This window comes from Leucopleurus acutus, assembly GCF_964270905.1.
Source record: "Leucopleurus acutus genome assembly, chromosome: 2".
NCBI classification, from domain to species: Eukaryota; Metazoa; Chordata; class Mammalia; order Artiodactyla; family Delphinidae; genus Leucopleurus; species Leucopleurus acutus.
In genome coordinates, this window is record NC_139143.1 from 170,790,849 (window position 1) to 170,804,817 (window position 13,969).

The 13,969-nt window shown below is 51.1% G+C and overlaps 1 protein-coding gene across 2 annotated transcripts in view; it reads left to right on the plus strand.

Annotated features, from left to right (window-relative positions):
• Positions 1-13,969, plus strand: part of MECR (mitochondrial trans-2-enoyl-CoA reductase) — a 38,298-nt gene that overhangs the window by 22,034 nt on the left and 2,295 nt on the right. For both annotated transcript variants that reach the window (XM_082864157.1, XM_082864156.1), the window contains exons 3-7: positions 369-500; positions 6,972-7,115; positions 9,766-9,868; positions 10,909-11,011; positions 11,992-12,065. In XM_082864157.1, coding sequence (XP_082720283.1) covers positions 369-500; positions 6,972-7,115; positions 9,766-9,868; positions 10,909-11,011; positions 11,992-12,065 — 556 coding nt within the window. The remainder of the gene's footprint in view (positions 1-368; positions 501-6,971; positions 7,116-9,765; positions 9,869-10,908; positions 11,012-11,991; positions 12,066-13,969) is intronic.

The window sequence follows — 13,969 nt, forward strand, 5'->3', positions numbered from 1 at the left end:
TGATTAGCAGCAGCTGTTCTCCAGATGAGCCGTCTACAGGCCGTGTGAGCCCTCTCTGGCCTCCCCTCCCTGGGATGTGAGGCTTTTTGAGTTAGGAAGATTGCAGCGGGGAGCACACCAACCCTTGTGAAGTGTGCGATATGCTGGGCTCATTTCCTACATTATCTTATCTAATCTTCATAATAACCATGAAGCTGAGGAGTATTATCCCCCTTTACAGATGAAGCAGCTCGGGCTCAGAGAGGTTGGTTGGTTACACAGCTGGTCAGGGGCAGAGGCCAGAACAGGCTGAGGTCTGTCTGACTCCGAAGTCCATGCTCTTTCACTGCCCAAGCTTCACTGGATGATGCTGTGCTCTTCTCCCTTAGGAAATTATGGCCTCCTTCCCAAGCTGCCTGCTGTTGGAGGGAATGAAGGTGTTGGACAGGTCGTAGCAGTGGGCAGCAGTGTGACCAGGGTGAAGCCAGGAGACTGGGTGATTCCAGCGAATGCTGGTTTGGGTGAGTTTCTCCAGGTGTCTGCAGCTTTTTGTTGTTTCAGATCCTATTTCACCCGCGAGATACACGTCCGTTCGTTGTCTCTGTAAGTAAGCAGCACAGGGTTTATTATTAAGTCCATATACCCACCTCCAGTGGGGATGGAAGCCGGACCAGGAGAGCGGCAGTTCTGTTTCTTTTGCTCAGGAGGTGACACACCTGCTCTCATCACTGTGGGCGCATGTTGATCGGAGCTATGAGTCTCTGAATCCCTACATCCCTAGGGAATGTAGGGCGCAATGGGGAATTAAATAAGACAGCCCCTTCCCTCCAGGAGGTTAAAACCTAATTGAAGAAATCTCCAAACCAGCAACCCCCATAAAGGGAGTGCTGCAAGTTCACAGGAAGCAGAGGGCACTTCTGGCGACTCTGTGTGAGAGAGACACGGTCTTAAGGAAGGATCAGGGCTTCATGGAGGAGGCTTCATTGGAAGGGACCTTTGATGGATGAATTTTGGTAGGTAGAGATGCACTCCAAATTGTGGCATTTAGAGGAAACGAAATGAGCAAAGACACAAGGGTGAGTTTGGGAAGTGGAGGAGAACCCAGTGTAGCCACAGCAGAGGATGAGCATGTGAGAGAGGACTGCAAAAGTGAAGGGGAGGTTACAGAGCAGGTGGGGCCGCCTGGGGAAGGCCCTGCGAAAGCCATGCTGAGAGTTAGGGTTTTCTGTGACATGTGGTAAAGAGTCTTTGGTGAGATTTGTGTTTTCGTACTTGGTCGTTTTTGAGGCACAAACATTATACAAATGGATCCTGACAGGAGCCACAAGAGGGAAGCAGGGCTGACATCCACCCCATTGGACATACGAGGAACTGAAACCTAAGAAGAAGCCCTTGTCCAAATGCAAACAGCTAACTAAAAGGAGAGCCCCTTGGACTCTTGTCTCCTCCTTTTTTCCCCGCTACACTCCAATGGGAGGACCCTTTGGATTATAAGTTGCAGAGAGTCAACTCAAACTTGTTTTATCAGAAAAGAAGTTAATTGGTTTGTGGAACTGGGAAGTGCAAGAGATGGAAGGCTTCAGGCACAGCTGGATCCAGAAACACCAATGCTATGAGACCTCTTTCTCTTATTCTCATTAGCTCTCCAATGGGATCTCCCCACACAGTGATATAGGAATAGCAACAAATATTGACCACTCCCTTTGTACCAGGCACTGTTGTAAGCACTTTACCTATATTTACTCAGTCATTCCCACAACATGATGTAGATACTGTTATCACTCCCATTATGCAGATGAGACTATAGTAAATGTAAAGGATTAAGCAATTTGTCCAAGGTCACCCAGCCAATAAGTGGTGGAGGTAAGATTCAGACCCACTCTGATATATACCTTTCATAGATGGCCACCAGCAGCCTGAGGTTTACATCATCCTGAGAGCAAACGAAGAAGCATGTCCTCTACAATGTGTCCAATACAACCATATCCATCCCCCAGAAGGGCTCTGACCAGCCCTGTCTGGATCCTTGCCCATCCATGAACCTATCACTAGCGGGTGGGCTTAGGCCACTCCAATTGCCCTGGTTGAGTCTCTTGCCAACCTCTGTGGTACAGAGAGTGAGGCCTTGTGGTCGACAGCCCCAGAGGTTAGGAAGGAGCAGTTCTAGAAAGAAAAATGTACCAGGCGAAAGAAGACAGCACCAGGAGTCTACTAGAAGTTCTTTCCTTCTCTGAGATCAGGGAAGTGCCAAGAACGGCCCCACCCTCTCCGAAAGTCCCCTGGCAGTGAACGAGCACAGCCAGGTGAGCAAATTGAGATGTGTAAGGATTCACTGGATACTGACTGGTGCTTCGGGCCAGCCCCCGTGCAGAGTGAAGGGCACACAACGTGGGTCAGACACAGTCTCTGCCCTCAAAGTGCTCTTGGCTGGGAGTGGGAAAAGAGCACTTAACACAGTGCAGTGTAATGAGTGGTGTAATCACAGCATGAACACAAAGGCAAGAGTTCCCTATCTTGGGAAGCATTAGGAAAGGCTCCTCAGAGAAGTGATGCTTGAACTGGGTCTGGAAGACAGTAGAAGGACAGCCAGGGCAGGAAGGGCTTCCCAGGCAGGGAATGTGGCCTGGGCAAAGGTGTGGTGATGGAGAAGGCAGGGCATCATCACACTGCAGGTAGCTCAGTATGGCTGGGTCATGGGTGGATAGGGAGAAGAGGCCGGAGGGGTCGGCTGGGACCTGGTCGTGCAGGGCTCGCATCCACAGTCACTGGGGGCCTGATGAAGAGTGAACATGAGGAATGATTTGATCAGATCTGTGCAGTGCAGAGAATGCTCTGGAAGGGCAGCGGGTGGAGGCAGGAAGCCAGCGAGGAGGTAGCTGAGCAATCCACGCTTCAGGCGATGAGGGCCTGAGCCAGTGGTGCTGTAGGACTGGAGAGACGGGGTGGGCCCAGAAGCGTGGTGAGGTTGGAGAGAATAAAGGACATGTGCCAGGTGTGTGCGTAATTGCACGTGTGTGTGGGGGGGTGATAGCCAGAGCAGGGATTTCTCCCAGGAGGAAAGGTGATTCTTTTAAAGCAGTCGGAGAGGATGGGGGTGAGGATTTTATCATTGTCAGGATGCTAATTAACTCAGTTTATTCAGTAAACATTTTGTGAGCATCTGAGGGTGCCAGGCTCTAACATACAGCAGTGAACAGGCATGGTCTTTCTTCTAGTGAAGACTGCCGTTTAGTAGAGTAGCAGTCATTAAAGAGATAAGTCCTCAACTGGCCAGATCTTGGGCATTTTTCATGCACTGAGCTACTCAGCTGTTGCTGCGCCTGTAGCCAGCTTTTTCCCACATGCAACCAATCCCAAGGGAGACAGAGCCAGCTAATGTGTGAACTGGCTTTCGCATTGGAAACACTCAAAGCCCCCTGAGGCAGCATGGGGCATAGCAAGCACTGGCCTGGGAATGAGATACAGGCCCTCCTTCCACCACCACCACCCCACCACCCCATGACCTTGTTTAAATCACAACTACTTTGAGCCTCAGTTTCCTCATCTCTAAAATGGAGCTAATAGGCGTTGCCTTGTCTGTGTCAACTGAGGGAATACATACAATGATCTTTGCAAACACTAAATTTGCGGCAAACTTTTTTCTTAAAGGGCGAATTAGTAAATATTTTAGGCTTTGCAGGCCATTCCACTTCTACTCAACCTTGCCAATGTAAATAGCCATGAATGATACCTAAAAAGCGGGCTGTGCTCCAATGAAGCTTTATTTACTAAAGCAGGTGGTGAGCCAAGTTTGGCCCATGGGCCATAGGTTAGGGACCCCTGCGTTAGATGACAGAGATGGTTAAGGGTCAGGTGCACGTGAGTGTGGCATGGGAGTCCTCAGAACTCGGGCCTGGGAATTCAGATCAGAAAAGGAGACCAAGGCATGTTCCACACCTGCTGTGTACCCGGCACAATGACAGGCTGTACAATGTCATCACTTAATCTTCACACTACAGTGGGAGTGTTATTCTCTGTATTTCATAGATTAGAAAAACTACAACTCAAAAAGGGTGAAGTGATCATTCAAAGTCAACACAACTAGTGAGTGGCAGAGCCAGGGCTTTTAAGCAGATCTCTCCAACTCCAAAGTCTAAGCATTTCTACTTTAAAGCCCTGGAGGCTGACGTGGGTGCTGCCCCCACCCCATCCCACCCAGGTCCTCTTAAGAAGAGGATTAGGGACTGCCAAGCCCCAGAAATCCGTGTCAAGGGTTGGATTTCCATTGTCCTGCCACTAAGGGGAAGTAGAAAACACCTTTGATTTCATGCACAGAAAGCCATTCACTAAGCGTCTGGCACAGAGCAGAGTACAGTAAACGTTGACTAAGATGAATGAGGGTGATAGTTATGAAGATGACGCTGAAGATCTGGAAACCAGGCTGCACCAAGCCCAGAGACAGACAAGGCGCCTCCAGGACTCCAAAGCAGTCCTTCAGTTTTTCAACCTCTTATTTTCTCAGCCAGAAATCTACTCTGGGATTGACACAGCCTTTAATAGAGTGTTCCTGCCTCCTATCGCCAGTTCCTGGCCCCTAAAGCCCACCTTGGCTCTCCCCTCCTGCAGCACAGCTAGCGGTCTAGGCTGGCCCCTGCTCCCCACACTGGACCACGTAGAGCCAGGGCGCTGTCAGAACCCCAGCCACTGGGTCATGAGTCACACTCGAGAGCTTTGGAAGGGTAGGCCGAGGGCCCCTGAGACATCACAGCCACCAGACGCCAAGCTAGCAAGGCTCCGAGTCGTCTCCCTGAGGTGCTTCGCAAGTGCGCGGCAAGCCAGGGCTTGAACCTGCATCTGTCTGACTCTCTGCTTTATACAGGATCCCGCCTGCACAGGTGAGGACCTGTCACCCAGTGCTCATCAAATCCTGTTGATTCTATCTTCAAAACATAACTCGAATCCATCTACTTTTCCTCATCCCCACTGCCAAAGTCTAGGCAACCATCACCTCACATCTGGGCCCCTCCAGAAGCCCCCTGATCGGCCTCCCTGTTCCTACTCTGCCCGCCCCTCCGCTCCCCCGCCACCGTCTTTTTCACGCAGCAACAAAGTGATCTTAAAGCATAAATCCAATCACCTCAGACTTCTCTAAAATTAGAAGCTTCCTGGAAGCTTCCTGGGACTTCCCTGCCAGTCCAGTGGTTAAGACTCTGCGTTTCCACCGCAGGGAGCACAGGTTCGATCCCTGGTTGGGGAATTAAGATCCCGCATGCCGTGCAGTGTGGCCAAAAAATAAATAAATAAATAAAAAAGAAAATTAAAGCTTCCTATTCACTAAAATAAAATCCGTTCTTTATGCCATGACCCTGAGCCCTTATGTTTTTCAGACTGCAGGCTGTGACCCACTAGCAAAATCAATCCAGTGGGTTGCAAACAGAATTTTTCTTTTGTTAAAGTTGGTCAGAATAGAACAGAAAATAACAGTACATCACATAGAGTAGGGTAAGTATTGTTCCATGAAACTTTGGCTTCTGTTATGAATCTGTATGTGTACGTGTATTTACGTATGTACATGTACAGAGTTAGACTGTAACACACGGTTACTGTGAGTCAAGATCATGAAAGCCTGTATGACGTCCGTCCAGCCTGTGCCACGTCAGCCGTGTCTCCAGCCACTCTTCCCACCATTCTCTCCCCTCCGGTGTGCATTCTTCCTGCTCCATTCCTATGTCTGTCCTGCCTCAGAGTCTCTGCACATGCTTCTTCCTCCACTGGAATGTTCTTTGTGGATTCTGAGAGGCTGCATCTCTATCCTTCAACTCTTAGCCTGTTGCCTTCTCAGAGAAGCTGTCCCTGACTCCCATCTAAAGTAATTCTCTCCTCTCCCTCCCTCCCTCCCTCCCTCCCTCTCTCTCTCTCTCTCTCTCTCTCTCTCTCTGTATAACTTAGGATTCTTGTACTTGCTTGTTCATGTCTCACCTATTCTGCTCCACTGGAGTGAGCTCACTGCGAACGTAAGGACTGTGTCGTTGTTGAAGGGGCCTGGCTCACAGCCGGTGCCCGATGGGTATCTGCAGACGGAAGGGGGCAGCCCGGGGAGCTGGGTGACAGGGCAAGTCACAGCCTCAGTTCCTGCCCTGTTGAGTGAGGACTTTTTTTTTTTTTTTTTTTTGCGGTACGTGGGCCTCTCACTGTTGTGGCCCCTCCCGGAGCACAGGCTCCGAACTCTCAGGCTCAGCGGCCATGGCTCACGGGCCCAGCCGCTCCGCGGCATGTGGGATCTTCCCGGACCGGGGCGCGAACCCGTGTCCCCTGCATCGGCAGGCAGACTCTCAACCACTGCAGCACCAGGGAAGCCCGAGTGAGGACTTTAAACTGGACATTTTATTATTCTTTTGTCTAGAACTGGAATGTGGTCTGGGGGTTAATGAGCATTTTTTTTCCAGTTTACAGGATTGTTTCATTTCCCATATCTCATTTGATCTGTGCAACAGTTCTTGGGGGAGGCCAGTCAAGGCTCTTCTTGCCAGTGTCATCTACATATTAGAATAACCAAATCTCAGTGACTTAGTGCTGTGCTCAGACTAGCAGACCAGCACAGCCAGGTCCCACACCCCGGCCTTTGCCTTTGGCTTTCATGCTTTTTTCCATAATACCACCCGAGTCACCCTGCCTTAGGTGAGAATGAGGGCCGAGTGGGAAATGGGGCTTTCTCAACTTCTCTTGCCCTGGTAATGATGTTGCTGTCTCACCCTCAGAGTCCAGTAGTTTGAGATCCTCAGCCACCTGCTGTGTGACACTAGCTAACTCTGCTGGTAACTGACGTGGGAATAACACAGTGTCCCTAACGTAATTATCACGAGGACTCAGACATTCAAAAATGCTTTGGGATTTTCCTTTTTCTGCAAGTATTACTGAAGTCCGCTGTCCTCGATGCCCGTCCACTGAGGAGGGGGAGTGGGGTTGGGCATGGAGGGGGTCCTTCCTTACTCCCCTGGCCTCCCCCCACTTAGGAACCTGGCGAACCGAGGCTGTGTTCAGCGAGCCAGCGCTCATCTCGGTTCCGAGTGACATCCCTCTTCAGAGCGCCGCCACCCTGGGCGTCAATCCCTGTACGGCCTACCGGATGCTGATGGACTTCGAGCAGCTGCGGCCAGGTAGGAACCGCAGTGGGTGGGCAGGCCGGGTACTCCTGACTGGGGTGTGACCCGTGTCCCAACCCTGAGGCCTGGGAACTTACCTGCAAGGAAAATGGCCCCAACCTGGGTGGTGGTGTTGCTTTACATGGAAAGGTGTTAGCTTGGATCCTGGAAAACATGCTGAAACCTCATGAGGAGTACACCCTAGAAAACTGCTGAAGGGTCACATTCCCTAGAGCTTGGGATGGAATTCTGTCATTCAGCAAAATCGTATGGAGCTGTGCTGAGCTCTGGGGCTACAAAGCCAGACAACATAGACACAATCCCTGTGTTTTCAATAAAATGCTGAACTTAGTGTTAGTCTTTCCACTCAGCACTGCCAGAGCACTTTCCAGTCCACATACGTGCCTTTCCATGCATTGCCCCGTCAAACGCACTGGACGTCAGAGCGGTGCAATGAGGTCCACAGCACGGGTCTGAACCCCAGCTTCGCCTCACTAACTGGGAACTGACCTCTCAAATCATCAGACTTTTCATCCGTAAAATGGAGAGTAAGGGATTCTGAGGACTCACTGAAACATGCCGTGTGACACTTTGCACAGGGCCTGGCATACAGCACAGTAAAGGTGCACTGCTGTTATCATTCTCCCTTTTTATAAATGAGGAAACTGAGGTCCAGAGAGGTGAGTTATTTGTATGAGATCACTCAGCAAGGAAATGACAAAGCCAGGTGTTTTATTCCAGGTTCCCCTGACAGAGCCTAAGAAAAGAACTGGGGGTCGACCGTTCGCTGGGGAGGTGACCCCAGGAAGCAAGAGTGAGGGCCTGGGGACAGGGACAGGGAAGGAGGAAGAGCCAGCGAAAGCTGATTCCTGCCGTGGGCAGCCGGGGCCCAGTCCTGCTGGGGACCCTCCACAGACCCTCACAGAACCCTCCTCAGAACTAACCTCCAAGTGACAGGAGGCTGGGCCACTTACCCACCAGCTCCCGTCCCCCGTGGTTGGAGGGTTACCCCACACACCACGCATATCCGGGAGCTGGCAGGGGCCCTAGAGATCACCCAGTCCAGCTGTGTCATGCCGACAAGGAAACTGAGATGGAGAGATACCGGAGTGTGATCACCTTCGGTGGCAGCTCTGCGTAAGTCTGGCTGAAAACCAGTCCCAGCTTCCTGCAGAGACAAATGCCGGTTCTCCCAGCTGTGGCAGAGCAGCCCTAGGTCTCTTGAAGTGCAGAAAGCCAGCAGGTGTGATCAGGGACCTTTGCTGAAGTCCCAGTGCAGCAGATGTTTTGGTCGCCTGCATCCTCTCCCCTCAGACCCCCTCTGATGTGGGCTGCAGCTGTGGTCGTCACATCAGGCTATTGTGACACCACCCACCTTTTGTGGCCTATTGTGCCCATGGTGTATCTCTCCACCTTCCTGCCCCAGGGCTGGTGTGAAACGTGTGATTTTGACCCAGAGTAAGAATTACACTTTAAATTGTCATCCAGTATATAGACGTATATGAATATATATGTACTGAAAACCAAAGTTTCATGGAATAATATTTACCCTCACTATGTGTGATGCACTCCACTATTTTTTTATTCTATTTTCCTTGATTTTAACTTTAAAAAAAAAGCTTGCAACCCACTAGGTTGGTTTCATAACCCACTGATGGGTGACAATCTGTAGGCTGACCCTAAGGAGGATGGGCCTTCTTCCAGAAACTCCTCTGTCTCTAGCACAAGATCCCTGCTGCCTCTCAAAACCCAGATAGCATTTCAGGGGAACAGAGCCCCTTCCCGGCCACAACAGCACTGGGCTCTAATGAGGAGCACCCCGGTGGGTGCTTCTAGGACTCCTGTTTCATGGGGGAGAAACTGAAGTTCAAAGAGGTCAGGACTCATCCCGCCCCGTTCACTTTCCGTTACAGTCAGTGGAGAAGCTGGGACTCACACCCCAGTATGTCTCGTTCCAGAGCCCATGCTTTTCCCAGCATGGCCCGTGGCCTCCCCCGTTGGCTAAGTCCAAAGTTAGGCCTCGGCTTTGACCACAGACTATCCGGAGGTCCCTGTTTCAGGGGCTGCCAGTTTCTCCAGTGCAGCTCTAATCCCATTTTGAGGCAGTGCATCTACCCCTCAAGAAGCCGCAGCCTGCTGATAGAAATGGACTGAGATAACAACCAAGTATAAGTCAGGGCTGACCGTGACCATTAACAGAGACGGCCACAGAGTGCTGTGGGAGTGCATGGGGCAAGAATCTGGGAAGGCTTCATGTAGGAAGCCACACTCGATCAGTCCTTCGAAGGATATATAGGATTTGAAAATGAAGGGAGATGGAAAGAGGAAGACGTTGCAAGCCAAAGAAATAACCTAAGCAGAGACTTGTGGACATAAAAATTGGGAGGATGATGAAGGATGCAAAATCATTTACACAGCAGGGTTTAAGTTGCATCCAGTGTGAACTCTTGAGTTGCTGAACCCTGGCAGGCTTCATGGGTGTTGTAGAGGTTTGGGGGGCACGGGAGAAGAGTGAGCAACAGTCCAAGGACTGAGAAGGCTCAGCAGCAGGTCCTGGGTACTTTCAGAGTCTGAGGACTCCACCTCCGGCCCTATAATAGGATTCTAGGCTGGAAGCGCTTGACCTGTTACAGGTCTCAACTTGAGTCTCTTCCTGGCTCCACAGGGGATTCTGTCATCCAGAATGCATCCAACAGTGGAGTGGGGCAAGCAGTCATCCAGATCGCCGCGGCCCTGGGCCTGAGGACCATCAACGTGGTCCGAGACAGGTGCGTGGGAAGGCCTGACCCCAGCACACCACTTGGGCCTTTCCACCTGGCACCCGCGGGTGCCCACGTTTCCACCAGGTGGCGCCCTTGCGTAAGCGGTCTTCCTTTCCTGCGGGCAGGAGCTGGCTTATAGCTGAGTCAGCCACCAGCACTGAAGTCCAGTGGCTTTTGGCTACAGGATGAATGAATCTGAAATGTAAAGGGAGGGCAGGAAGGAGAAGGCCCTTAGTGAACAGCTAAGAGTTTCTGAGACTCTTGACTTGTGATAAACCTCATGTTTTTAAAACCACCGTTCACATTTGGGAATGTTTTAAGCTGTGTTATTCTTTCTGTGAACCAACTAACCCAGAGCCCTTGTTTCCCTTGCATTTGTGTGATACTTTGAAGTGCACTAAATACAGATGTAAAGGAGATGGGGCAGGTTTGTCATCAGAAGGAGGAAGCCACTTGCTCAGGAAGACACAGCAAACCAATGACAAACTTAGTTTCCCAATTTGTTCTCTCTCCATCATATCCTCCAACTTCCTTAAGCCTCACCATCCACGCACGTGGTTGTGTCTCTTCAGGGAAGCCCAGCCTTGGCAGGAGAACTGATACTCGCTTCAGTTCCCCATCCCCTCCGTTGTGCTGACAAAAAAATTGTTCTGTTTGCCTTGGTAAAGAGGCTCAGAGCCACTCCTGGACCGGAGTGTGTTTGCACAACACTCTGAAAAGCCCCTTGAAAAGAGGGGGAAAGGAAGCAGAGTTTGTCGTTTCAGTAGAAGAAATCAGGAAGTGAAATGACTCCTCCCCGAGCCCAGATGGTTTCTAGCGTCCTTGAGCTGACAGGAGCAGTAGAAACCACCCAGTGCTCTCTCACGCCAGTGAGGAAACTGAGGTCAAGAGATGCTGGCATGTGATGAGACTGGTGGCCAGGCCCAGCTTAGCTTCCCACAAAGAGAAACTCAGGTTCTCACAGCTGTGGCAGAGGGGTCCTGGGAGCCTTCCGTGGAGAAAGTGAGCAGATATGACGAGGACCTTGGATTGTGTTTGGTTTCCAGACCTGACATCCAGAAGCTGACCGACAGACTGAAGAATCTGGGGGCCCATCATGTTGTCACAGAAGAGGAACTGAGAAAGCATGAGATGAAAAACTTCTTTAAGGTACCCGTGATGAGGGACATTGCACCTCCATTCCAGGCCCAACTCCCTGAAGAAAGAAATTCACTTGAATTAGAAAAGCTGGCACTGGCCCCATGTCTCCAAAATCCTCCCTTTGTCTCTTTTCGTGGAAGGATAAAGCCCATTCCCTCAGCCAGGGGAAAGCATGCATTAAGTGCCCGGGGCTGTGAGGGGGCAGGAGAGACAGACAAGGTTTAGGAAACCCTGTGTGATTGGTAGTTTTGAATGTTAGTGGTGAACTACGTCAGCCCACACAGCTGAAGTAAATCTCGGAGCTGGGAGAGAGCTGAGGAAACTGAGGTACAGGAGGGAAGAGAAAGAAAAGGAGTCACATTTCCAAAGCATCTGCCTTATATTTTATCTGATAATCCCCACAAAAGCTCTACAAAGTAGGTGCTATCTATTTTATAGGTGAGAAAACGAAGACTTGGAAAAAAAGAAAGGACTTTACTGAGACCACACAATCATAAGTGGTGGAGTCGGGCTGGTTCCAGGCCTCTCTGAAATCAAAGCCCCTTAACCCTGCCCAGCACACCTAGTAAGTGACCGAACCACATCTCAGCCTCTTATCACTGAACCCTGGAGGGACCGGACACACATTTACTTGAGAACACACGCCTCTTGAGAACATTTCTGAAGCAGTAGGTCAGCACATCTAATATAAACTGAGTTGTAAGTGCTGAGAAGAGGGGGAAATGAAGTCCGTCAAAACAGAACATAGGTGCCCTTTGTCTGTTCTTTCCCAGAGGAGGTGAGTTTTGAACAAAATCCTAAAACAGATAACAGGATTAAGCTGGTAAAGAAAAGGCCCTTCCCAGACGGAGTTGGAAGGCATGACTGTCCCACTTTTTTCCGCTCCTTCCTGACACAGCCCTTGGGCCAGGGAAGTGCTGTTTGTTTAGCAAGCTTCAAACCCCACCACAGAGGGGTAGCTCGCTCACTGCAGGTCCCTTCTTTTCCAGGACGTGCCCCAGCCTCAGCTTGCTCTCAACTGTGTCGGCGGGAAAAGCTCCACGGAGCTGCTGCGGCACTTGGCGTAAGTCCCTCGGCCCCGTGGGTCCAGTGCACGAAGGCTCCCTCCCGGGATTTAGCCAGGAGGACCACCGAGTGACCAAGTCCCAGTGGCCAGTGCAGGCCAAGGCCAGGTCAGCACGACCCTGAGTAGGAAGATGGGACCCACGTCACGTCCTAGTTACTCGGGCCCTCCCTCTCTCAGCCTCCTCCTTTACAGATGACCATCCAGCTCTGTTCTCCTAGGGACCCCAGAAGTAGACTCCTGGGCGCTCTGTGATAGGGGAACGGGTAAGGATTCATAACCTAGGGGCATCTGAAAAAGTCACTTAGTCCTAGCTTATTAGCTTTTAAGTTTTTTATTAGCTTTTAAAAATAGATTCTGATTTTAAAGGTAACATCATGCTGTTACAAAACATCTTGAAAGCATGTAAAAGTACAAAGGAAAAGTTAAGCACAGAGCTCACCTATCATCCCACCACAGGGGGATGACGTTGACAGTGTTGACAGCACATGTCCTTTCCTTCTTTTTTTCCATTAATATAATCTTGTCGAATTGAAGGGCACCTGAAAGGACACTTCCCAACTAGAGCACCAACATTTGTTAACACATATTTGCTAGCACTCAGTAGCCACAGGGTACCTAGATGGCTGAGACACTGAGGGAACCCTCTAGAACTCAGGCTGGATGGGAATTTGGGTCATGTGACCAGAGAGCTGTAGTCACAATCACAGAGTGTTTACCACACACCAGGCTGTGCAGAGTGCGCGATGTACCCCCTCCACAATCGCCTAGGTGAGGGGCACTGCTCCCATCCCCGTCCAGACGAGGCCCAGAGAGGGTAGGCAGCTGCCCGAGTCGCTGTGGCTCCGAGCTTACCTCTTCAGCCCTCCTCTGGGCAGCCTCCGAGGCCCGCTGCCATCCCCCGTGGCTCACGCTCACTAGCTGTGGACCTATGAAAAGTTAGGCAATATGTGAAAAACGATCCAGGTCTCAGTCCCTTCATCAGTGAAATGGGGGGGACATAAACCCTTTCTGCCTCAGAAGGTGAGTCCAAGGGGCTCTGGGGTCTGTACACAGCGCTCTACAAATGAGAGGTGGGCCCCAGTTTTCTCGTCTGTGAAATGGGGTTACCGTGAGGATTCACTGGCCAGCACATGTGAAGGGCTCAGACCTGTGCCTGGCACATAGTAAACACCCAGTATACGGTAGCCATTCTGATTAGATCAAGTGTAATGCGGGTCCACAGAGGGAGAGCTCGCCCCCCCACCATGCAGGAGCTGCTTTCCAGAGGAGGTGGCAGTTGAAGGGAACTTAAGACCCGACTGGCCCCCGGCCTCAGGCACAGAGAGTTACCTGCCTCTCTCAGCAGCTTCTTCCACCCTGGAGTTCACAGAGCCTCCCTCGTGTTGTCCCAAAATGTATCTCGGGTCTTCCTTGATCAACCAGCTCCTAAAAGAGCCAGGGGAGTGGCGAGGGGAGCACAGGTTAAGTCAGGCATGTGAAGTCCTAGCTTACGTTTTAAAAATTATATGAGCCCCTCTCCTGTTTGACCACTGGGGCGGGTGTGGGTGTCAGACAGCAGGTCCTGACAATTGCCATTGTCTTCTGCACTGTCCGCACCATTCCTTAGCTGCGTCGTCTCACTGGAGCGTGTACAGGAGAGGCAGTGTGGCCCGCTGTGGACACGTTGCCCAGCGTCATACACTGACAGTGGAGCAGAGCCCGGCCCGATCTGCTTCCGGCTCCACTCCCGACTCGGGTGGTGAGCTTTGCACAGGGGAGTATTCTTCTCTGCAGCTCTTCCTCAAAGCCTGACTGGGAGCTTAACTCTGGGCTCCCAACCCTGGCTAGACATCGAGGTCATCTGCAAGGGGTGTTTGCTTGCTTGTTTGTTTTCTGTCGTTTTTAATGTAGAGCTTTGCTTC